Source organism: Homarus americanus, unplaced genomic scaffold (genome assembly GCF_018991925.1).
Source record: "Homarus americanus isolate GMGI-L3 unplaced genomic scaffold, GMGI_Hamer_2.0 scaffold32583, whole genome shotgun sequence".
Taxonomy (NCBI): domain Eukaryota; kingdom Metazoa; phylum Arthropoda; class Malacostraca; order Decapoda; family Nephropidae; genus Homarus; species Homarus americanus.
Window position 1 is genome coordinate 33,776,463 of NW_024713129.1, and position 23,834 is coordinate 33,800,296.

At 38.0% G+C, this 23,834-nt stretch overlaps 1 protein-coding gene across 1 annotated transcript in view; it reads left to right on the forward strand.

The window, feature by feature from the left end:
• The window catches only part of LOC121869901 (nucleolar GTP-binding protein 2-like), a 95,192-nt gene that overhangs the window by 48,495 nt on the left and 22,863 nt on the right, over positions 1-23,834 (forward strand). The window contains exons 5-7 of the mRNA XM_042371470.1: positions 6,635-6,772; positions 19,009-19,137; positions 23,659-23,829. Of these exons, the coding sequence (XP_042227404.1) occupies positions 6,635-6,772; positions 19,009-19,137; positions 23,659-23,829 (438 nt within the window). The remainder of the gene's footprint in view (positions 1-6,634; positions 6,773-19,008; positions 19,138-23,658; positions 23,830-23,834) is intronic.

Consider the following 23,834-nt stretch of genomic DNA (forward strand, 5'->3'; position numbering starts at 1 on the left):
TAAATCGCGTTAGAGCAAATTCGCGTTATCAAAACACGCGTTATAGCAGAACTCACTGTACAGTTGTAACCCGCTTTACGCGGTTTCACGTAACGCGATTTCTCATATACGCGGTGCCTCGCCAGAACCGAACTTTCACTTAACGCGGTTCATCTGCCCATATACGCGCAGAGTGTCCGGCTCGAGACGCTATTTTTAGATTTGCCCCACCCGCTGCCGCCTGCCTCGCCTCTCCTTCCTCCTCCCTCCCTCCCTCCCCTCCATCCCCGTATGCCGACCCATCTCTTCTACTAACGTAAGTGTTACACCTAACTTTTAGTTTTCCTAACCTAACCTTTATTTTTCCTAACTTAACCTTTATTTTTCCTAACCTAACCTCTTCTATATTACTTGTTTGTTCATACCATCATAAAGTTAAGATAAAAATTTTACTACAACATAGTTGTGTGTCATCAAAAAGTGGAGTTTGGGGGTCGGGCCAGTCTCTATTGGAATTAATCCCATATGTTCTGTTGTTCACTTAACGCGGTTTTCACTTAACGCGGTACCCTGTGGGTTCAATTGACCGCATAAAGCAGGGTACAACTGTACATAAATATTACATAAATTATTTCTGCAATTGTTCACAAACAAAACATAAATCAATTGAACATGTGATGTCGAACGTGAACTGTAAACACTGCATAACCCCGCACCAAGCCACAATGTATAGTACACTTTAAACGCTACGTACAGTGGGGTATGCTATAACGAACGTAATTGGTTCCAGAATCTCGTTCGTTATAGGATTAATCCGTTCCAGGCCCCCAAATACAACCGCTTAACACTGAAAAAATTCTGTGGAAAATGTAAATAATACGGTACTTTATCTTACCTTAGTGTTATTCAGCATGCAGGTACCCCTAAACACTGGCACATCACTATCACTTCCACTGGGAGTCTTGGCTTTAAGGTCCTCAAACTATTGTTTAGCCTTCTCACAAATTATAGCTTCATTAATGTTACCACCTGCCATTTCTTTCTCCTTTATCCACACTAAGAGTAAATTTTCCATCTCTTCAATCACATTACACCTTGCTTTGCTAAGTCTAAAGATTCCCTTAGCCACTTGCACAGTTTTTAACTCCTCTTTATTCTTCAAAATCGTACATATAGTCGATTTAGCCATCCCATATTCATCACTAAGTTTCGCAATGCTTCTTCCATTCTCACGTTTCTTTATAATTTCTTTCTTAGTTTCAAGGGTTATTAGCTTTCTCACTCGCTTTGGACGACTCATTGTTACAATTGTATACTTGTATAACAAAATAGTTATACAAATAACGCGAATTTCCACATCAAAAGACGAAATTTCAACAATAACAGTGGTGCACTGGCTACACAATGAGACAAAGATGGCGCCTGACGCTCTTGTTGTGGGTCGCGGTACAACAATATTCATGCGCCAGGCGAAATAGTCCGGTATTCATCCGCGTTCGTTGTAGGAGTTGTGTTCGTTATAGCATTCTCAATTTTATAGGTAAAACCGTTCGTTATAGGAATATTCGTAGTAGGATCCGTTCGTTATAACATACCCCACTGTATTTAGTTTTTCTCTTTTATTTAAATTTTTACAATTTACACATATATATATATAAGTAAGTTGTAATTTACATATTATTCATATTATGCTACAGTGCCCACAAAACATAAGAAACGTTTGAGTCCCCCAGTAGAGTTGTCCGTTCTCTATCCACCTCAGGATGTCTTAGTCCTCTGTTTTCTTTTTGTGTACTCGCTCAGGGACTCAAGTATTTCTGTATATAACACAGGATGATAAGGGAATTTGAAATTATGAGTGAATGAATTTATTATACAGTGATCAATTAACATAGTTTTGATGTGTTTAAGTAGTATTCAGGCGCCTTCAGCCTAGTAGCGTTACGACATTTGTATCACTCACTGTAAACCACGAATTCCACCCATACACAGAGAGAGGCCAAGCGCTCTGTTTACATCACACACACATTATCTCGGCCTATTTTATAATCGCAGTCATGTACTAAATATTCTATGTAAAAAATATAAATTTTAAATGAATTATTTAGTGCGGCCACTTCCTTCCTCCTTCCGACACAAAGATGGCTATAAATAGCCGTCTTATCTCCCCTCCATCTCTTACCCTCTGTTCTCAGAGAGAAGGTCTTGGTAAATAACTTTTTTTGTTTATTTTCATTGTTTGTCTAATTTATCATGTTGTATCAAAGTAATATTACTAAAAGTTGTAGGCAGCTACCAAACAGGGAGATACTACCACCTGGGAAGATATTGGAAGCATAATGTACAGTATTGTCTAATGGTAGATCCTACTTCCATATGGCATCACGAAAATTGTGACCAAGTCTTAGGTTGCTGATCTATCTTTCTGCCTCATTTACACACAATTGCAGAGTTTCAATTGCTTCTCTTCCTTTGACAACACAACATACATACAATATAATTTTTCTCACCTTTGATCTTTTTTCCTTTTTCATTTATTTATGGTTGGCTATTTAAAATAAGGCCAATTCACTTAAAGTATTGGCATCAAATTTTACTGGCTGGTGTACAGTAGTGTAAACACTTGTGACTCACTTAAGCGTCAGTTATTTAACTGGAACTAATGTCGGTGTGAGTAAAATATTTCCATTTACTTGAAATAGATTTGCCGATTTATTTGTTTATTTATTTATTTATAATATACTGTAATATATTAAACACACTGCAAGTATTTTCTTTAATTATATACTTGTTTCGCAAAAAAGGGAGGCTACCATTATACCTGGTAGGTGAAGTTGACCAGACATTTATGGTGATCATTAAGGACCAAACTCCGAATCCATGACGTGACTTCTGTTCATCATTTATATCCTAAATTTACCACTGTCGGTAGTTTCAAGAATTAACGCAGTCATTTACTGAATATTCTTTGTAAAAAAATAAATTTTAAATGAATTATTTATAGGAGATAAGTATTATCATCAGTAAATATACAGATATGCATTACTGACCACCTCCGAACACAAGGACGGCTAAAAATAGCCACAGGCGGTCACAGTCAAGGTCACTTTCCCTTTCTTGTCACTGGCAAATGGGAGGGTGGTGATGATAGCAGCTGTGTTTATTACCGGGGTATATTGTTCTTTTACGGTATGTTAGACAGGTTTATAATACATTTTTATTATTTTAATATACTGTACCGGTAATCTTCATTTTAATCCAGCTTCCCAAACGTAAGTTTCAGTATAAAATAATTAGTGGTAGGACCTTGTGAGTGGTTTACTGTATACATAAATATTACATAAATTATTTCTGCAATTCTTCACAAACAAAACACATAACTCAATTGAACATGTGATGTCGAACGTGAACTGTAAACAGTGTGATGTAAACAGCTTAGGTGTAAAACGCTACGTAATTTGATTTTCTCTTTTATTTAAAATTTTACAATTTACATGTACAGGTATACTGTATACATAAATACAGTAGTACCCCGATTTACGTGGTCAATTGAACCCACAGGTGTACCGCGGAAAGTGAACTCCACGTAAATGGAACAACAGAACATATGGGATTAATTCCAATAGAGACTGGCCCGACCCCCAAACTCCACTTTTTCCAACACATTACCTATGTTGTAGTAAAAATAACATCTAAATTTTATGATGGTATGCTCACACAATTAATATTTAAGAGAAATACAGTCGCCAGGTTAATGTCCATTCAAATAATACTCAAGTCCCCCCCCCCCTCTTCCCAGCTCACTGGCCCCTACCTCTCTGAGAAATGATTGGGTGAAACACTAGATTTTAACGTTTAGTAATAAATAATACCGCAGACTAAAGTTAGGATAATATAATTGACATTTCTGGATTCCTTGCAGGTCAGGGAATATTTTGAATGTAAACTTCATATATTTTGCACAAAAGATAAAATACTTGCTTTGTGTAAACCAAATTATTACATTAGATCTAAAATTTGTATGTCTAATGCAAAATCCATGATGTTTATATTCAAAATGATCATCATATTGTAAGAATTCCAGCAATGTAAATTATATTCTGGTCCAGTAATTTGTATTAATTTTATGAGCTAAAACAAATATCTTCAGTTAATAAACAAAAAAATATTCTTCACGACACTATCTGTCAATCAAAGTACCCCAACTTGCCTCCCCCCTCTTCCAACCGCGCCAGATGGTCGGTCAGTCCCAACCCTCCCTCCCCCCCCACCTTCCCTCCCTACCAGAGAAATCTTGGGTGAAAAAAACTAATTTTAACTTTTAGTAACAAATAATACCTCAGACTAAAGTTAGGATAATATAATTGACATTGCTGGATTCCTTGTAAGACCAAGAACATTTTGAATATAAATGTCATATATTTTGCACAAAAGATAACATATTTACTCAGAGTAAACATTAGATCTAAAATTTGTATGTCTAATGCAAAATCTATGATGTTTATATTCAAAATGATCATCAAATTGTAAGAATTCCAGCAATGTAAATTATATTCTGGCCGGGTAATTTGTATGAATTTTATGAGCTAAAACAAATATCTTCAGTTAATAAAAAAAAAAATATTCTTTACACCGTGTCAGATGGTCGGTCGGTCCCTCCCTCCCCCCCACCCCCCACCAACCCTCCCTACGTGATAAATGTGTGGGAAAACCAGAATATTTACCTTTTTAGTAATAATACCTCAGACTAAAGTTAGGATAATATAATTGACATTGCTGGATTCCTTGTAAGACCAGGAATATTTTGAATATAAATGTCATATATTTTGCACAAAAGATAACATATTTACTCAGAGTAAACATTAGATCTAAAATTTGTATGTCTAATGCAAAATCTATGATGTTTATATTCAAAATGATCATCAAATTGTAAGAATTCCAGCAATGTAAATTATATTCTGGCTGGATAAATTGTATGAATTTTATGAGCTAAATAAAAAAACAATTTATACTTCACGCGTATATGGGTAGATGAACCGCGGAAAGTGAATGTTCGGTTCTGGCGAGGCACAGCGTATATGAGAAACCGCGTAATGTGAAACCGCGTAAAGCGGGGTAATACTGTATTACATAAATTATTTCTGCAATTCTTCACAAACAAAACACATAACTCAGTTGAACATGTGATGTCAAACGTGAACTGTAAAACACTGCATAACCCCGCGCCAAGCCATAACAACCGTTCGAGTGGAATCGAGTTAGAGCAAACGCGTTCGCGTTTTACAAATATTGTTCCTCTATTCATCAATCGCGTTAGAGCCAATTCGCGTTGTCAAAACACGCGTTATAGCAGAACTCACTGTAATGATAAATAAACACGCAGGCAGGACTTCAGCGCCAACTGTCAAATCTTATCAAATAAATAAACAAACAAACGCCAGACATTCTGTCACCTCACCTCACCTCCCCCTGTCTTTATATTTATTTTATATAATATCTCAGACTAAAGTTAGGATAATATAATTTCCATTGCTGAAATCCTTGCAAGACAGAGATTAATTTGAATATAAGCATCATATATTTTACTCAAGATATAAAAAATGTAGTACATTAGTGTACAGTACTGTAGTACATTTTATAAAAAGTTTTTCAACTGTATTTTTGGGTAAATTTACATTAATTTCTTCATTTATTTAAATTCATTTACATGCACACACCATACTAAAAGAAACGTAAAATAAATAAATGACCTTAGTGCAAAGCTGGAAAGCACATTTACTAATTTGATTATGGTACTAAAATTGTTATGTCTAGTGCGAATTACAACATGTTTATATTCAAATAAATCAGTATCTTACAAGAATCCCAGCTATGTTAATTATATTCACCCAGGTCATTTCACTGGCTTTTTATAAGAGAGAAGCTTAGTCACCTAAGAACTGATAAATATACACACGTTATACCTGGGCCTGTGCCAACTGTCAAACGTACTACCTCCCCTCCCCCCACGCCCCCTCGCTCGCTCCCACCCTCTCTCTCCCCTATCTGCTTGGCGTTGCTGGAATCCTTGTAAAACAGTGAATAATTTTAATATAAACGTCATGTATTTTGCACAAGAGATAAAAATTAATCACCTGTATCACATTACAGTAGTGATTTAAGAGTAAAAGTGTATATGTACGTATATACAGTAGCATTCCACATACACGTAAGTATAAATAAAAAGTTTATGTGACAATCGGACAGCGTCTATTTCGGTTAACGTCACGTTTCCAAGAACGTATCCAGGACGTTAACCGGCGCGTGACTGTATACACATTTCCATTGGAATTGGTTATTAGGACATTTAAATATTTGTTTTCTTTATTATCTCATCTTAATTTACATATATTGTATTTCAGAGACATTTTCTATTCATATATAACTATTTTGAACATTCGGGATAAGTCTTTCGGGTGCCTACCCACACCCGAGGACTTATTCCGAACTTTCCAATAATATTGTCGGACTACCAAATGGTAACCCAACAAAATTTGGTTTAAAAATTTATTAGGCTCGGAGGGCACTTTCGGGATACTAATAAGTAACCCGAATGTTTAAAAAAATGGCCGTGTATGTCTTTTGGTTCTGTTGTTTAGTTACATATTATCAACAGGTTGTAATGAGGAAAACGACACTACCCATCTCCCTGCTTAATGAAACGGCTAAGAATGCCCGCGTCCACATCCTGGATACTGAGCCGTATGTTTGTGTGTTTGGTAAGAAAAAGACGAGAAAGAAGCCAAATTTCAAGGTGAGTATTAAGAAGTCAAAATGTTAAGGTAACCATTTGTTATTGTCCAAATGTAGAAATACTGTAGTGATTATTTCAGAGCACTGTGGGAGGAGGACCAAGAACATGGAAGGATGGATATGAGTGACACAGTTGAAATGAGGTGTGATGGATTTGGACATCCAAATGCAGTAATGTGCAAGATAATGGGAGATAATGGTGCTGTGTGGTTGGTGGGGACTTTACAGCTGTAAGAGTAAATGGATAACTACAAATAATGCCAATCCTGTGTTTGTTCTTGGTTCCTTCAAGTAGCGTTTTACATGGTATTATAAGTTTGACTTATTTGTTTAAGCAGTGACTAAATGGTAAATTTTTGTCAAAATGAACTGTTGCTTACTTGCTTTAATTAGCCATCCATATGTCCATAACCATTTTACTTTTTTTTTTTTACTTTTTACTTTTCATATACAACTGTGCTAGATTGTTCAGACTATAGGAATGTTCCTTGAGTGGCTACCTCTTAGAATTTGGTGTAATGTGAGGGTTTGCTGTCCCAGGTAGACATTAAGGCCACCCCTTGTTAGTTTATTTTTATTTATTTATTTTATTTTTTTAGATTAAGAAGAATTAACTTTAATATATAAAATATTCATATAAAGGTCTTGGGTAAAAAAAATTCTCTCACTTTTGATGAAAGACCTATACTCAGACTCATTTCATCAAGCTGCCTATATCTCTTATAATTATTAAATTTAGATTTTTAACAGGTTGAGCAAATTGGATGACTTGTGTGATTAATTCATATTCTGCTGCCATTGTACAAGGTTGATCCCTCGTTAGCTGCTGTTTTTGCATACAATTTGTGTTGTGCAGTACTGTACATTACTGTACCAGGACACAGTCAGCCAAGAATGCTTTGTTACCCCCTATGCCCCGGGCTAGGGTGTCACAGGCCGTATCCCCCACGCGGGGTAAGTCGAGAAAAATCAACTTTTCCAAAAATAATTTTTAACCTTTATAAATGATAAAACAATAAAAAAATTGTTTACAAAAACTATGCTATTGTACACAGTAATATCTCTGTTAGCCGGAATCCCTCAAACCCGGAAATCTTTGATAGCTGAAATTTAAATTTGCTCAGAAAATCATGCCCAAAGCCGGAATTTTCCAAAAATTCCCAGCTATCTGGACAAATTTTCCAAGGTTAAAAATCAAAAGAATTTTCTGAAAATGCCTTGAATAAAGATGAAAGTTAAAGTATTTTGAGGGGCACCTGACCTGACCTGAAAAAAATGTCAGGTGGACGTAGGGTGGGGGATTAGTGGCCTCATATTACGGACCTTCTGGGAATGTCAGGTCACCCTTTCTTGGGTGGGGATTAGTGGGTCTCATGACATGAAGATGTTTTGAATAAACACAAAACCTAAGTATTTTTAAGGAAATTGTGATAAGTGTGAGTATAAATGAGCAAAGTTGTAACCCTGCAACATTACATTACATAACATTTTTAAATATGGAGTGAGAAAGCAGAAAGGTGCGGGTGATTAGAGAGATGGAGTGGAAAGAAGTGGTAACATACACCGGTGTTGCCAAGCAATAAGCTCCTCAACAGCTGATCTTTTAGTTCACCTCCATGTAGTCATACAACAAGACCCTCACTGGCTGCTTGTTGTCTTAATTCCCATGTGTGTGTGTGTGTGTGTGTGGTGCAAAATAAAGGATGTTTATACTGTACTCAAATTAATTGCTATCTTACAAGAATTCCAGCAATGCAAATTATATTCTCGGAAGTCAAGTCAATGACATTTTATAAGGTTAATCTCTCATTGTGAACTTGTAAGAGGTTGAATGATCCATTGGGGGAAGGTGACAGACCCACCCCCCTCCCCTCACTGTTTGTCTAAAGTACTGACTCATTCATGATACGTTCAGTACAATTATATTTATTTGTTTTTCATTAATTAATAAAGGTATGTTACTGTAATAATCTGTGCTTATTAATACATGTGCCCTTCATTTACAATACAGTATAGTACTATGTACTGTATATTCCTTATAGCTACAAAATAATGTCATTCAAGACATTCAGGTCATAAGACCAGGATGTGATAATTTGTGGTTGTAGTTTCAAAGCTTTGTAACATCACTAATATATAATGAGTCTCCATATGTCCTGGTTTATTCATTGATCAGTTGTCATAGTGCAAAATTAGCCCTGTCGAGCTATCATGTATCAGTTAATTTTAAAATATAAATTATAATGTAAAATGCAGTGTTGTACTTTGACGCCGTTAATTTAATGCCATCAATGGACGGCGGCAACTTTTTGTTAACGCTGACACCATCAATTTTTTGGGCAGGTGACACTACAAGTGACGCAGTCAACTTTTCACCCGAGCGCAGCGTCAAGCGTCAATTTGTTCGTCAACTTCTAAACTTTGATTTTCCAAGTTCGATTTTCAATTATCTTGTTATAAAGACGACCGACAAGGCCATGAAGGAGTTGTTCACCAAATACAACACCCCCATCCCCTCTAGTGCTGCCGTGGGGTGCATGTTCTCCATGGGCAAGGAAGTCTTGAGGCCCAAGCGCAGCAGAATGAGCGACAAGCATTTTGAGATGCTAATATTCTTGCTGGGGAACAGATGAATAGTTAAAATATTATATAAATCATAAATGATTAAAAATGAATGAATATTTTTTATTTTGCATATGTTACTCCCATACACAGGAAAATACGCGTTTCGGGGCTGCATTTGTACGCCACTGAAAACTCGTTGACGCTGACGGCATCAATTTATGAAATCGTTTATGCCGACGCTGACGGCATCAAATATCTCGGCTGTTTACGCTGACGCTGGCGGCGCCACTTTTTTTCTTTGATGCGTACAACACTGGTAAAATGTTATAAGACAATGGTTTAGTAGTGCTGTTAATGTGTGTGCTGTGTAAGTGTCTTGGCATGTAACCACCTGACTCCTGAACAAACTCTTCATCAACTTCGAATCCTACAATGTGCTTGGCAAGCTCAAAACACACACACACACACACACACACACAGAAATTAAGACAACAAGCATCCAGCGAGGGTTTTGTTGTGTGACTGCAAAGAGGCGAATTAAAAGATCAGTTGTTGAGGAGCTTATCGCTTGGCAACACTGGTGCATGTTACAACTCCTTTCCACTCCACATCTAATCTTCCACACATTTCTGCTTTTTAAAATGATATGTAATGTAAAGTTGAAGGGATACAACTTTGCGCATTTATACTTATATAATGAGGGGGATTTAGGTAGAATGTTTATAGTTGTAGGAAGTAAAGTGAGAAAGTTTGGTAGCGTGGCCGGTTAGTTATTTAACTGTAATTACGTTCTTAGGGGAAATCTTTCTAAACACCAATTATAAGTACAGCTATTTATTATTCACTCAGTGACACAGACGCTTAATAGAACATTATATCGAAGTTACTAGAACATTATATTTACGTTACTTGACACTGACTCTCGGACACAAACAAAATGGATACACTTCCCACCTTAAGTAACTCACCCTATGGATAGCTCTGACAATGATCCACGTGTGACTTAAGGGAGGCCTCGCGGGTGCTGCTGGACTATGTCTCCTATGGGAGACTCTGCTAGCTGGAGACGCGGTGCTGAGGAGGGAAGTCTCCCTCCCGACCTCGACTAGTCACGAGCGTGACTCTGTCTTCTGCCTTCAGTGATGTGAAACTAATGCCCCTTGGAAGGAGCTGCAGGGCCTTTATATTGGAGGAGAGCCGGCAGATGACCTCTCCTAATTAATACTAAACTGGTTAAATCTGTGTTTGTCCAGGTGCGTGGTCATGTCGCCGGTCGGTAATGCTTACTAATTATTACCACCCGGGTGTGTCTTGGCTGGGTGTGGATTCTTTAACACGGTCATGTCGCCGGGTTATGCTAATCGCATGGCGGTGAGGACTCGGAGTCAATGAGACCGTGACCTCTCCTTGGGTCAGGTCTGGACAGCAGGTGTTTGCCCAGGTGTAGTTTCTTGAGTAACACGGTTGTTAACTCAATTACCTTGTCCGTGACCTCTCTTGGGCCAGGTCTTACTGTCACTGTAGGGTGTGTCAACCTATGTGGGTTACCACGTGGGCATCTACTTACTGTTATATGTGTTGTATTTCTCTGGGCTGTAAGCTGTGGTCTGATAAACAATCATTACACTTATACTTATCACAATCTCCCTAAAAATACTTAAGGTTTCGTGTTTATTCAAGACATCTTCAGGTCAAGAGACCCACTAATTCCCCACCCAAGAAAGGGTGATCTGACATTCCATCAGAAGATCAGTAATATGAGACCACTAATCCCCCACCCTACCTCCACCTGACATTGAGTCAGGTCAGGTCCCTCCCACCCCCCCAAAAAAAAAAAAAATACTTTATTTTTCATCTCTATTCAAGACATTTTCAGAAAATTCTCTTGATTTTCAACCTTGGAAAATTTGTTCCTAAAGCCGGAAATTTTTTGAGAATGAGTATCCGAGTAAATTTCAATTTTGGCTATCGGAGATTTCAGGGTTTGAGGGATTCCAGCTAACGAAGATATTACTGTGTATGGGAAAAGGAGGAAATACCCCAAGCTGATAAAGATGTTGCCATCATCAATATTTATAAGAACAAGGGAGACCGGTCAGACTGTGAACTACCGTGGGATCTCTCTGCTGTCCATAGCTGGCAAAATTATCGCCCGAATCCTCCTAAACAGACTTCTTCCTGAGGCGAAAAACTTCCTCCCAGAATCTCAATGTGGCTTTAGACCATCATGAGGTACCACTGACATGATCTTTGCTGCCCGTCACCTACAGGAAAAGTGCAGAGAATAACGTCGTGACCTGTACATGGCTTTCATCGACCTAACCAAGGCCTTCGACTCGGTCAACAGGGAAGCCCTCTGGTGGACCCTCACCCATTTTGGCTGCCCACAAAAATTCATCGTCATTGTGAGGGAACTCCACGATGGCATGAACGGCAGTGTCCTGCACAATGATATCCAGTCTGAGCTCTTCCCCATCCAAACGGGGGTTAAACAAGGGTGTGTACTGGCACTAACTCTTCAAATTTAGCCGGCGGGGTGGACATAGGGTACTGGATGAAGGATCTTTTCAACATAGATGACTCCAGGTGGGAACAAAGGTGTCAGCAGCTTCCATTACTGAACTTCGGTTTGCAGACGACCTCACCCATGTCGTTCACACTAAATGCGACCTACAGAAGATCCTGAACACTTAAGCAGACGCGTATGCACACTTCGGCCTTGAAGTGAATGTACATAAGTCCCAGATTCTCTTTCAGCCTGCCCTTAGTTCAGCCTCACCTCCACCATCCATCCAGCTTAACGGTACTACCCTAACTATTGTTACCCACTTTCGGTATCTCGGCTCCCACCTGTCCACCACCGCAGACATCGATGAATAGATTCAGCATTGGATCGGATGTGCATGTCAAGACTTTGGCAGACTCCGAATCCGTGTCTTCATCTGTAGGGAGCTGAAATTTTCTACAAAGTTACACATATATCGAGCAGTGGCCCTCCCCACCCTGCTGTATGGCAGTGAGACATGGTTCACATACTGTAGGCACCTCAAGGTGCTTGAAAACTTTCACCAGCGTAGTCTATGTTCCATCTTCCGAGTTCGCTGGGAAGACGAGAACAAACGCCAGTATCCCTGCTGGCACCAACTGTAGGAGCATCGAGGCTACCATTATCCATGAACAACTACGTTGGACTGGCCATGTTACCCGCATGGACGACAGTAGATTGCCAAAGCAGCTACTTTACAGTCACCTAATGAATAGTAAACGTAGCGCTGGCGGGCAACTGAAAAGGTATAAGGGTAGTCTTAAGACAAACCTGAAAAAGTGCCAAATCGACCCCTTTACCTGGGAGACGACTACTCCACATTGTAACGGTTGGAGGAGCATCACACGAGAAGGTGTCAATACTTTTGAGTAGCCCGACTGCAAACCGCTGCAGACAAGCGCCAACACCAGAAAGACGCTGCCGCCCCTCCCGCTCTAGATGTAGCCCTCCACATTTGCTACGTCTGTGAACGATTCTGCTGGTCCCGTTTCGGCCTCTTTAGTCACCTCAGAACTCGCTAATGGATGATCGTCATACTCGTTTCCGAGTGACAGCAAAGTAGTAGTAGGTGTGTGTGTGTGTTTACAACATTTGTAAATGAGTGTAAATATTTAAACTAGCATTTACCATTGGCACATGAAGAATTCTAGAATGCTTGGAAGTACAGTGATGTCTCCATTAGCCAGAACAATTGGTGCAGAGCACTTTCGGGAATGCGAGATATCTTGGTAAGACGACTCTTTGACACCCAAAAATTCACCCTCTCCAGAATTTTCCAGGTACATGTACTGGGAAAGTTTTCTGAAAATTTTCAAGAAAATGTGCCCCTCAGAAAATCATTCCCAAAGTCCTAATTTTCTGGAAAATTCAATCTTTGAGAACAATTTTCTAAGAAAATTTCAATTCTGTCTATCAGAGAGTTGCGGGTTTGAGAGATTCCGGCTAACGGAGATATGGGTGTAGGGTTAACGTCTCCTGCGCATGAATTTTCACGTGCATACTCCGTGTGAATGGTCCGATTGTACAGTAAAGCCTCGAATAATGACGGTATTGTGTCCTCCAATATTGCAGTCTAAGGTGAATCATTGTATCGCGAATCATTAAGTACCATTAAAATAAAGCAATAATAATGAGGTGCTTTCCCAAGTGTGACCTTTTCATATCTTCTGTGTGGCTTTTATCCTCTTTTCCCCCCAAAACAATACAATTAATGAAAATTGCAAACTTTATTCTTTAAATAATGTTTATGAATGCACTTTATACAATATAAATGAATAATAATATGGTCACACAAGAGGAGATGGGACGCCATTGTTTTCGTAAGTGTTTACAGCCGGGAGTCCGGGATGATAGTTCTACACGAGAAAATATAGAAAATAAGACCCTGGTTGTAGCTGTAGTAAAATTAATGTAAAAAAATTAATATAATGTTTTAAGTAATGTTATTTAATGTTATTAAATGGAACAATAGAAGTAGCTAACCACTAATGGCAAAGAAAAAAATAGTGAGATGGATTGGGAACGCCAACATATACATGCGCATTTAAGGATACCACTTCATTTATCTTTTTAAGAATACAGTCGGCCCTTAACAGAGATACCCGTGAATGTTAAGAATCCGCGTATTTTTGCTGCCCCTCTAAAAACACCCCTGGGCCCCCTTGTCCTTATTTACCGTATATACCTGTGTGTAGTTCGAGTTTTTAAGACCAAATTTTTTGGCAAAAAATTGGGGGTCGACCTCTAAACGGGTAATAGTTTCGTTAGGTTGAAAAATATTTACCAGTAAACAATGGAAACGACGCACCACCAGCTGTGAGTGTTGGTACAGTTGCCAGGGCAGATCTCTTGCGTCATCATAGCAAGCCCAAAGTAGCCAAATGCATGGTATGGTAGCACAGGACGATATAAAACAAAGTATTCATTTTTTAAAGTTTATTTATAGATGCATAAATTTTTTTTATTACATTTGAAACATCAATCTTTGTTAATTAAATTTGAAACTAAAGAAAACGACGATACCGTATTTCTGAATACCGGGTATTTTCATTAAAATATTACATCACAAGTATATTTTACCTTAACTGTGACTGAATGAATATATTCTCAGAAATAAATATGGAAATGTAATATTTTTGCTGAAATGACGTACGTATTACAGTGGAAAGTGGGATAAAATCATGACGAAAACAATGACTTTCGCTTTCTTTCGTTGTTCAAAAGATTTACCGTAATCGCTTTTTGAATGGTTTTCAGTTAAAAAACTGTTGTATTACAATAATATTCTATCCTAATTCACTTGAATAAATATGATAACATATTTCTGAATATTTTCATTAAAATCCATCAAAATCATTTTCCTTGTCATCATCTGCAGCACCAAACAGCTCCTCCCAGTCCTCTCCTTGAACAGCATCGTCATATGGATCAACACCATCATCAGCCATAGGATCATCAATATCTTCATCCTCAATCACGCTCTCATTAGCCTCATAATCCCACAACAAGTCGTCTTCTGTTCCATCAAGAGCATTCGAAATCCCACGTTTCTTAAAAGATTTCGCCACAATTTCTGGTCTGATTGCGACCAGGGCTCTGCCGTATCAGCTAGACGGTACACGTGTTTTTCGAATCGTTTTCAGTTAAAAGCTGTTGTATCACAAGTGAATTAGGATAGAATATTATTGTAATACAACAGTTTTTAACTGAAAACCATTCGAAAAGCGATTACGGTAACATCTTTTGAACGAAAGAAAGCGAAAGTCATTGCTTTCGTCACGATTTTATCCCACTTTCCACTGTAATACGTACGTCATTTCAGCAAAAATATTACATTTCCATATTCTCAGAAATAAATAGTAGTTTTGCTGAAACGTAATGTATTTCAATGTAAATTAGGATAAACTACATGAAAACAAAAGACTTTACCTAACCTTCTGACGTTCAAGATATGTTACTCGTTTCTTTAATAGTTTTCGGTTAAAATACTGTTATATTAGTGATATTCTATTCATACTGTGCTTGATATACAGTCGACCCTTGTTAATTCGGACTAATAGGGGGGGAAGGGTGTCCGTTTTAGCCGATTGTCCGAATTAACCGATTTAGGGGTTAATATTGCATTATATTTCAAAGTCATTGTTTTCGTCACGATTTTATCCCACTTTCCACTGTAATACGTACGTCATTTCAGCAAAAATATTACATTTCCATGAATGTATTATATCAAGCACAGTATGAATAGAATATCATTGTAATATAACAGTATTTTAACCAAAAACTATTAAAAAAAACGAGTAACTTCTCTTGAACATCGGAAGGTTAGGTAAAATCTTTTGTTTTCGTCATGTATTTTATCCTATTTTACATTAAAATACATCACGTTTCAGCAAAACTACTATTTATTTCCGAGAATACAGTGACCCCTCGGTTAACGAACTCAATCCGTTCCAGAAGGTCGTTCGTTAACCGAAACCATTGTTTCAATGGGTTTTTGGGTAATTGGTTCCAGCTCACCGAAAATTTCCTAAATTCAACAAAAATGGTAGAAAAGTTCACTTACTTTGAGGTGTGTATGTAGAAGGCTCCTGGATGATGATGATGAAGATGATGGGAATTACAATGGGGGTGGAGGAGAAGGAAGAAGAGAAGGCATTGGGGTGGAAGAGAAGTCACCCCATGGCACCATTTCACCCATAAAATTTTAGTTCTCTTGGTGTATTTCAAGATTATTTTCTTTAAATCAACACTGTACTGCATTATATATTGTCAATATGTAAAATATATTTCAAAATGACCAATAATTTGCTTGGAAACACAGAAAAAAGCGTTTAGTTGAAGAGAGTCTCAAGCAAGATGTTACCTCCAGTGAAAACAGAGAGAGACTAACGCCTGTTTGCTGTGTTAAGAGGCTGGATGCTGCGCTTTAAACTAGTCACTTTACCTTCAATTATGTTCAATAATTGTTAAAATGACTAAAAAATTGAATATTAAACTTTTAAAATTATTGAATAGTATAAACTTCTTGATATTTACTAAAATAGTTAGGAATTTAAGCCCTAGAACCGATTAATGTATTGGCGGACTGATAGTAAAGCTGGTTGCCCGGCCAGTGCAAGCGAAAACATGTTGAGGTCGGTTCGTAAGAAATTCGTTAACCGAATTTTTGTTCGTTAACCGAATTGAAGATCCTTATGGAAGGCAGTTCGTCAACCGAAATTTCGTTAACCGAGGCGTTCGTTAAACGAGGGGTCACTGTATATTCATTCAGGCACAGTTAAGGTAAAATATACATGTGATGTAACAGTTTTTTAACTGAAAACGATTCGAAAAACACGTGTACCGTCTAGCTGATACTCAACAGCTGGTGGTGCGTCATGCGTCGTTGTAAACAATAGGAGGTTGAAGTAGATTACCGGGTATTATATTAAGTGTGAAATATTGAAAAGGTTTTTATTACCGATATTTTTTGTAGATCAATGAGAACTGTGATACCGTATATGATATGATAAGTTAACCTGTGCTAAGAACTTCAACATAGACTACTGAAAACACGTTGTAAGGTAATTTAGCCTATTGTAAGTTGGTGAACTTCATTTGCTGAAGGGAAAACCAGAATATTTACCTTTTTAGTAATAAATAATACCTCGAACTAAAGTTAGGATAATATAATTGACAGTGCTGGATTCCTTTTAAGACCAGGAATATTTCGAATATAAATGTCATATATTTTGCACAAAAGATAACATATTTACTCAGAGTAAACATTATATCTAAAATTTGTATGTCTAATGCAAAATCTATGATGTTTATATTCAAAATGATCATCATATTGTAAGAATTCCAGCAATGTAAATTATATTCTGGCCGGGTAATTTGTGTGAATTTTATGAGCTAAATAAAACAAAAAAATTCTACTTCACCGCGTATATGGGTAGATGAACCGCGTTAAGTGAAAGTTCGGTTCTGGCGAGGCACCGCTTAAAGTGAAACCGCGTAAAGCGGGGTAATACTGTATATGTATTTGATTGGATTAATGTTTATATATGTGAAATGAACAATGCAATTCATTAATAATACGTAGAATATTAAAACACTCGATGAGACAAGACGGCATTGTTTTCGTGAGTGACGATGGTTCTTCATAAGAAACTGAAGAAAATAAGACCCTGGTTCTAGCTGTAGTGAATTTAATGTGAAAAAAATTGAATACCTGTATGTATGTTTTAAGTAATGTTATTTAATGTTAATAAATGGAACACTAGAAGTAGCTAACCACTAATGGTAAAGAAATAAAGCGAGACAGATTGGGAACACCAACGAATGAACAGTTAGTGCGTACATGTGAAAACGTATCGTCATTTCTCTACATATGAATATGAAAGCAACACTTATTTACTGTTCATATATGTTTTAAATAATATTTACGAATGTAAAACAAAAATTCTACTCACCAATGGTGGTAAAGTCTAAAACATAAGGACAGCCACTGATGATGTGCGAGTTTTTACTCAGCGAAGTCTTCAGGTTCAACTCTGGCTGAAGCTGTAGCTTTCCATAAAGCTGTTGCTGAAACTGTTACTGAACCTGAAGTTGATGTTGAAGCTGCTTATGATGCTGAATTTGATGGTATAGCTGAAGTTGATGGTTTAGGCCTTAGAATAATAAAGCTGTTGAAAGAACCTTGCACAGCTGCTTTCTTTTCTCATTATACATCTATGTAGAGGTCATGTGCGTTTATTTAAATTTTGATGCTTTGTTCTGTTAATGGATTCACTTCAGAAAATGTGTTCATTGCTTGCTCCATATAATATCCACAGACTTCTCACCTTTTTCATATTGTTTTAACACATCTAGTTTCTCGGCTAAGCTTATACACTTCCTATTAGCTTTTGAAACAACACTACCATCACATGCTCTCTTGCTCATGTTGAATAGGGATGCAAAAATGTTGTGTGAAACCTGAGAAAGTTTTTCTCATTTTCCTGTTCAGATGCCAGCTGCGATTGTTTATACTAGTGATGCTGGCATCACCACTAACAAGCCTGGCAGCCTCCGTGCACAAGGCGTGGGTTTTTTTTATATCAGGATTCAGTTATTATTTATACGAAAATGTAATTTTTTTTTTATCGTAAATACGAAGAAAATAATTACGTAAATTAAATTGGGTCCTAAATTAACCAGGGTCTTAGAGATGATTCTTCGTTAGTTGAACGGTCGTTATCGGAGGCTTTACTGTACTTCATTGATTTCTAAATTGCACAGGTGTGTACATGCGAAAAAAAAGTTCTTGTAAAGCGGGTCTTACATTGGGATATGAGAGCTGCATTTATCCCATCCGATTTTAAATATTATTGTAGGGTATCATAATTTTTCATTTGAGAATAAGCTGGGTATGCCTTGTGAATATCAAATAGGAGTGTTAAAATACCAATTGCGGAAAAGCGGGGGTTGCGAATAGCAAGGTATTCCTGTACTACTACTGACTCAATGAGGTGCCAGATGTTTTCATCAGCCACAGTTTGTCTCACTTACTACAGTACTTGGCTAACTGTACATGCACATTTCTCTTTCCAGGAAAATGTGTCATTACCTGGAACCTATTCTATCTCTCTCTATTTTTCTAGATTGAAGACTTTACTCAGTATGCTAAATCAGCTGAGGAAGCTTTTGGTCAATATGAATCTGAAAAAGATAAAGATCTTGTTCGTGATGATCCTGACACACAAGAGCTCCCACCTGAGTGGTTCCTGAAGGTTAGTTTTAATTTTCTCACTGTTGGTCAGATTGTTTTTTGTGCAGTTTAGTGTACCTTTTACAAACAAAATATTTTACTTTGGAGATAAAGTATTGCACTTACAATACATATGTTATTGTTTAACACAATAGTATTTTATAAATGTTTGCTTAATTAGTTACCACTTGACTTTGTGTATTACTGTGTTGATAAAGAGTTACCTCATGTTAGAATAATAAAATAAACAAAGTACCTGTACAGTAAAACAGTGAAGGAGAAGTGGTTTTCAAGTCAGGTTTTGAGCAGTATCATTTGGATTTACTCTGGACTTTCTGCCTGTCATTGAGCATAATCCCTTTGCTTAGCACTGATTAAGCTGTTAATGTTTGGCTGCATGTTTGATACACTCATCTTTAGTGTCTGGTGCTGGTGCTGATTGGACAGTCACCTTGGAGAATGTCTGTTTGCAATTGTGTACTCTAAAGAACTGTGACCATTCCAGCTCTAAACTTACTGAAATTAGAATAAAAATCTTAGGATGGCTGGAGGATGTGTCAGTCTTTGCTGATGTATATGAGGTTTATTGACATGCATGCAGGATGGATATAAGCCATTTGATATGACATAGGTGAGACTATATTAGACTAGATCAGGACCCCTGTACTAGGGTCACATGCAAACAAAACACAGTAAATAACACATGATGGCAGATCGGCCACAAAACGCCACTTAGCTGTGCCACTGACATTTGGAAAACAAGGTGAAGAAACAATTTACCCTTGGAGAAACCACAAGTAGTACAGCAGTCAGGCATGGGGACAAAGTCAAGCCTCCAGCTTCCAAGTCGAAGCCAAAGCCAGACTAAAAGTTATGAAACTGAAGCCAGACATTAAAAAAGTCATGAAGCTGAAGCCAAGTCTTTTTAAAGCTCCGTGAAACCTTAATGCCATTATTTATATATACAGTACTAATATACTTTATTACCTTATATGGTGATGGGAATACGTATGGTATTCTAAGTTGTAACATTGGCTTTGAGATAAGCTAACTTTATTTTAACACTCTTGGGGTTTTCATACACAAATTTGGGTATGAATTAAAAAATTACAATAAAATAATTTTATGTTTGCATATGAGCATTAGACACGCAAGACACACATCTGGCAATGTCGGTGTGATCTGGCACCTATGTAGACTGCCTCCAAGGTTACGTCAGTGAGCACACTAGTCTCCCTTTGTGGTTCAACAGCACAGGACGTAACCTTGACATATATTTCCCACCATTTTCTCGTGGCTTGAGCTAATTTCTCGTTCATCACATTTATTAATTACGGTGTTGTGATAGTTTTGAACCATGCCTCGTGTTGCTAGTGAAGATGGAGGTGTGGGAAAAAGTAAAAAGTACAAGGAGATTGTACCACGTGGTGATAGTGTGGTGCCTCCTGAGGCCTCTTCTAGTTTCCTTGGCCCTTCTAGTGTCAGTGAGGCCCTTCAACAAGCATCCTAGTGTGAAAGGAACTGCCTGACATGTCATTGTGGCTAGAAGGAAAAATAAAAAAGTGTTGCACATGTGGTATCTCAGCCATCTCGGCATGGCTTACCTCATGACAGCTCATCTCCCTCACAAGTGCGCACTACCCGTACTCCCACTAAAACTAGATTTAGTTGCCTTGTTCAGTACAGCACGGTGGAGGAGGGAATAGGGCAGGAGGGGGAGGATCATCACCAAGTGCTCCAACATCTAACAACATGTAAGGCCAGAAATTTATGTAGGTTCTTAAGATATTCTGTGTAATATTTTTATGCATTACATTTAACCAATTATTTACAGTTATTGTTTCAGATGAATTTCGAAAATAACAAGTGTTTATAAACACATTATGTATAATTTATGTAAAAAATATAGAAACTTTGAGCCAGGAATATTAGCATTTGGGAGCGTGAGTGGCAGCCATGCACTACAATTTGTTATACATGTGCTAAATTCATTTTATCCAAAATACCGTAAAGTCACAAATCACAGAGAATCAACCGTTTGAAATCTTTGATCTCTTACAATGTTTAGGTCAGGTCCTTGTGAGAATAGGCCAGTAGTGATAACTAGGGATGTCAGTTTGGATCTCATTTCATGTAAGGTCAGATCAAAGTCACATGGCCTATTCACATTTGACCTGACCTTGCCTAAAATTTAACCTCCCCAGCACTACCTAGGGTGGAGATTCTGACCTGATTGACTTGTGACGATATGTTTTCGTGTTGGCACTGGTCACTGACACTGGTTAGTAATTTTGGCGCTGACACAACAACCCATGTCACTTGTCAAGTCAAGCCAAAATTGTGCTTCCTTGGATCCACTAATTTGTTATATTTATTTAATATGATCTAAATACAATTACAGTAAGTCCTCGCTCAACCCATGCTCTACATATTTCTTATTTTATAGATTTTATATCATTTGCTTTGTTTATAAGTCACATTAGAGTATTGCAATTATTTTTCCACAACTTTTATAGTTTCATTATATGTAACAATGGTACCATGCATTAATCTCTCCCTCCCACTGTAAGGTGGGGCGAGGAGTGGTAAAGACCACAGAGACCCCTCACGGCCAGTAGTGGAAGTTGTCAGACGCCGTACACAAGCTCCCTTGCTCCCCATGCAACCTGTAGTGCAATCCGCAAAGGGGCGAGGGCCTAGTTGTTTAAACCCTCATAGTTTAAGGGACATGTGGACATAATGTTGTTATACATATGCATATAGCTATTTATATGTACAGTAAGATCTTGTATTTTGCGAGTAATATAGACTGGAAAAATTGCGCCAAATGCCAATACATAAACTAATGGGAAAAATAGCAATATAGACTGGCCACTCGACATCAAACTCTGATTTTCCCATTTATAACCTTCAAATGATGCAAATTCTGCCTTTACTTACTTGATTGTGCTTTCCGGAACTAGCATTTACGCCTTCTTCAAGTAATTTAATCACACTGCTTATCCTGCATCGAGTACTTGGCATACTTAAACTCCCTTTTGATAGTCCCGCTTCTCCTTTTCCTTGTTTGACCACTTAGGTGGGTCTGTCCCAGCACCAGTAGGACCCCCAGTAGAGGTAGAGGCCATTATCTTGACTCGACAGGTGGTAGCACCACCCAAAAAAGCACACAATAACAGCCCGGGCGGTCGCTAGGATGGGGCAGGCTACAATGCGATAGTTGCGTTCTTTTAAACCTCTTTTACGTTCACCACCGGCAATTCGATCACCAGAACGCTTCTTGGAAACATTGTTCTTACTATGTCTTTCCACATTCATCGCTAACACAACAAAATTGGAGAAAATAACGAAAATCACGGAGTAATTGACAGAAACTGCGCAATTCAACTCGTCACGTGATGTAAACAGAGAGCGCTGGTGTAAACCGTTATTAGTTCTCACTGCGAAACATTCTTTTTACTTATTTTTTTCATCCAGTATTTATGGGTAACAGCTAAATTTGCAAAAAATAAATAAAAATTTATGGAGTACCCCTCAAAAAACACTTCACAAACAAAAGGTACGAATCAATTGAACATGTGATGTCGAATGTGAACTGTAAACATTGCATAACCCCGCGCTTAAAACGTTGAGGATGGAATCGCATACATTCGTATGCAAAAGTTTGCATTTTACAAACAGCATTCCCCTATTCATCAATCACGTTGCAACCAATTCGCGTTTACACAACACGTGTTGTAGCAGAAATAACTGTAACTGGTATGAGGGCTGTGATGTCATTCAAGGCAGTGGCCAGCATTCAGCTTGCTGGATCTCACATTCAGCTTGCTGGATCTCGCATTCAGCTTGCTGGATCTCCCATTCAGCTTGCTGGATCTCGCATTCAGCTTGCTGGATCTCGCATTCAGCTTGCTGGATCTCGCATTCAGCTTGCTGGATCTCGCATTCAGCTTGCTGGATCTCGCATTCAGCTTGCTGGATCTCGCATTCAGCTTGCTGGATCTCGCATTCAGCTTGCTGGATCTCGCATTCAGCTTGCTGGATCTCGCATTCAGCTTGTTGGATCTCGCATTCAGCTGGCTGGATCTCGCATTCAGCTGGCTGGATCTCGCGAAATTCACGATATTTTACGCCAAATATAAGACTTGGTTACATTAGGTAGTGCTCGCGAAATTAAAAAACGCAAAATGAAATCGCGCAAAATGTGAGATCTTACTGTACTGTATTTTGCACACCCCAGGAACCTGTATGAAGAACTCGCGGATTTTGGTTTCTCGCAGGGTCCATTTTACTTAACCTCTGCTAGCTTTAAGGGAATACTGTATTGTCTCTTCTCGGGAACTTGTCCAAATGACAAGAAGAAAAGTTCTCATTATGAAATAAAAAATATTTCTAAGGGTTTTTTGTTAGGAAATTTGATCTTTGCTGAATCGATGTTTTCTAGACTTAGTGTTTATTGAACTCACATTAGAGTGAGAGAGAGTTCTCTGAATGGGCATCAGAATCAATAGATGCACGGCTAACAAGACATCTTGTTTTACAGGCTGGACAGAGCAAGCGTATCTGGAATGAGCTTTACAAAGTAATAGATTCCTCGGATGTAGTACTGCAGGTTCTTGATGCCAGAGACCCTATGGGAACACGGTCCAAACTGATTGAGAAATATATGCGTACTGAAACACCTCATAAGCATCTTATATTTGTTTTAAATAAGGTAAG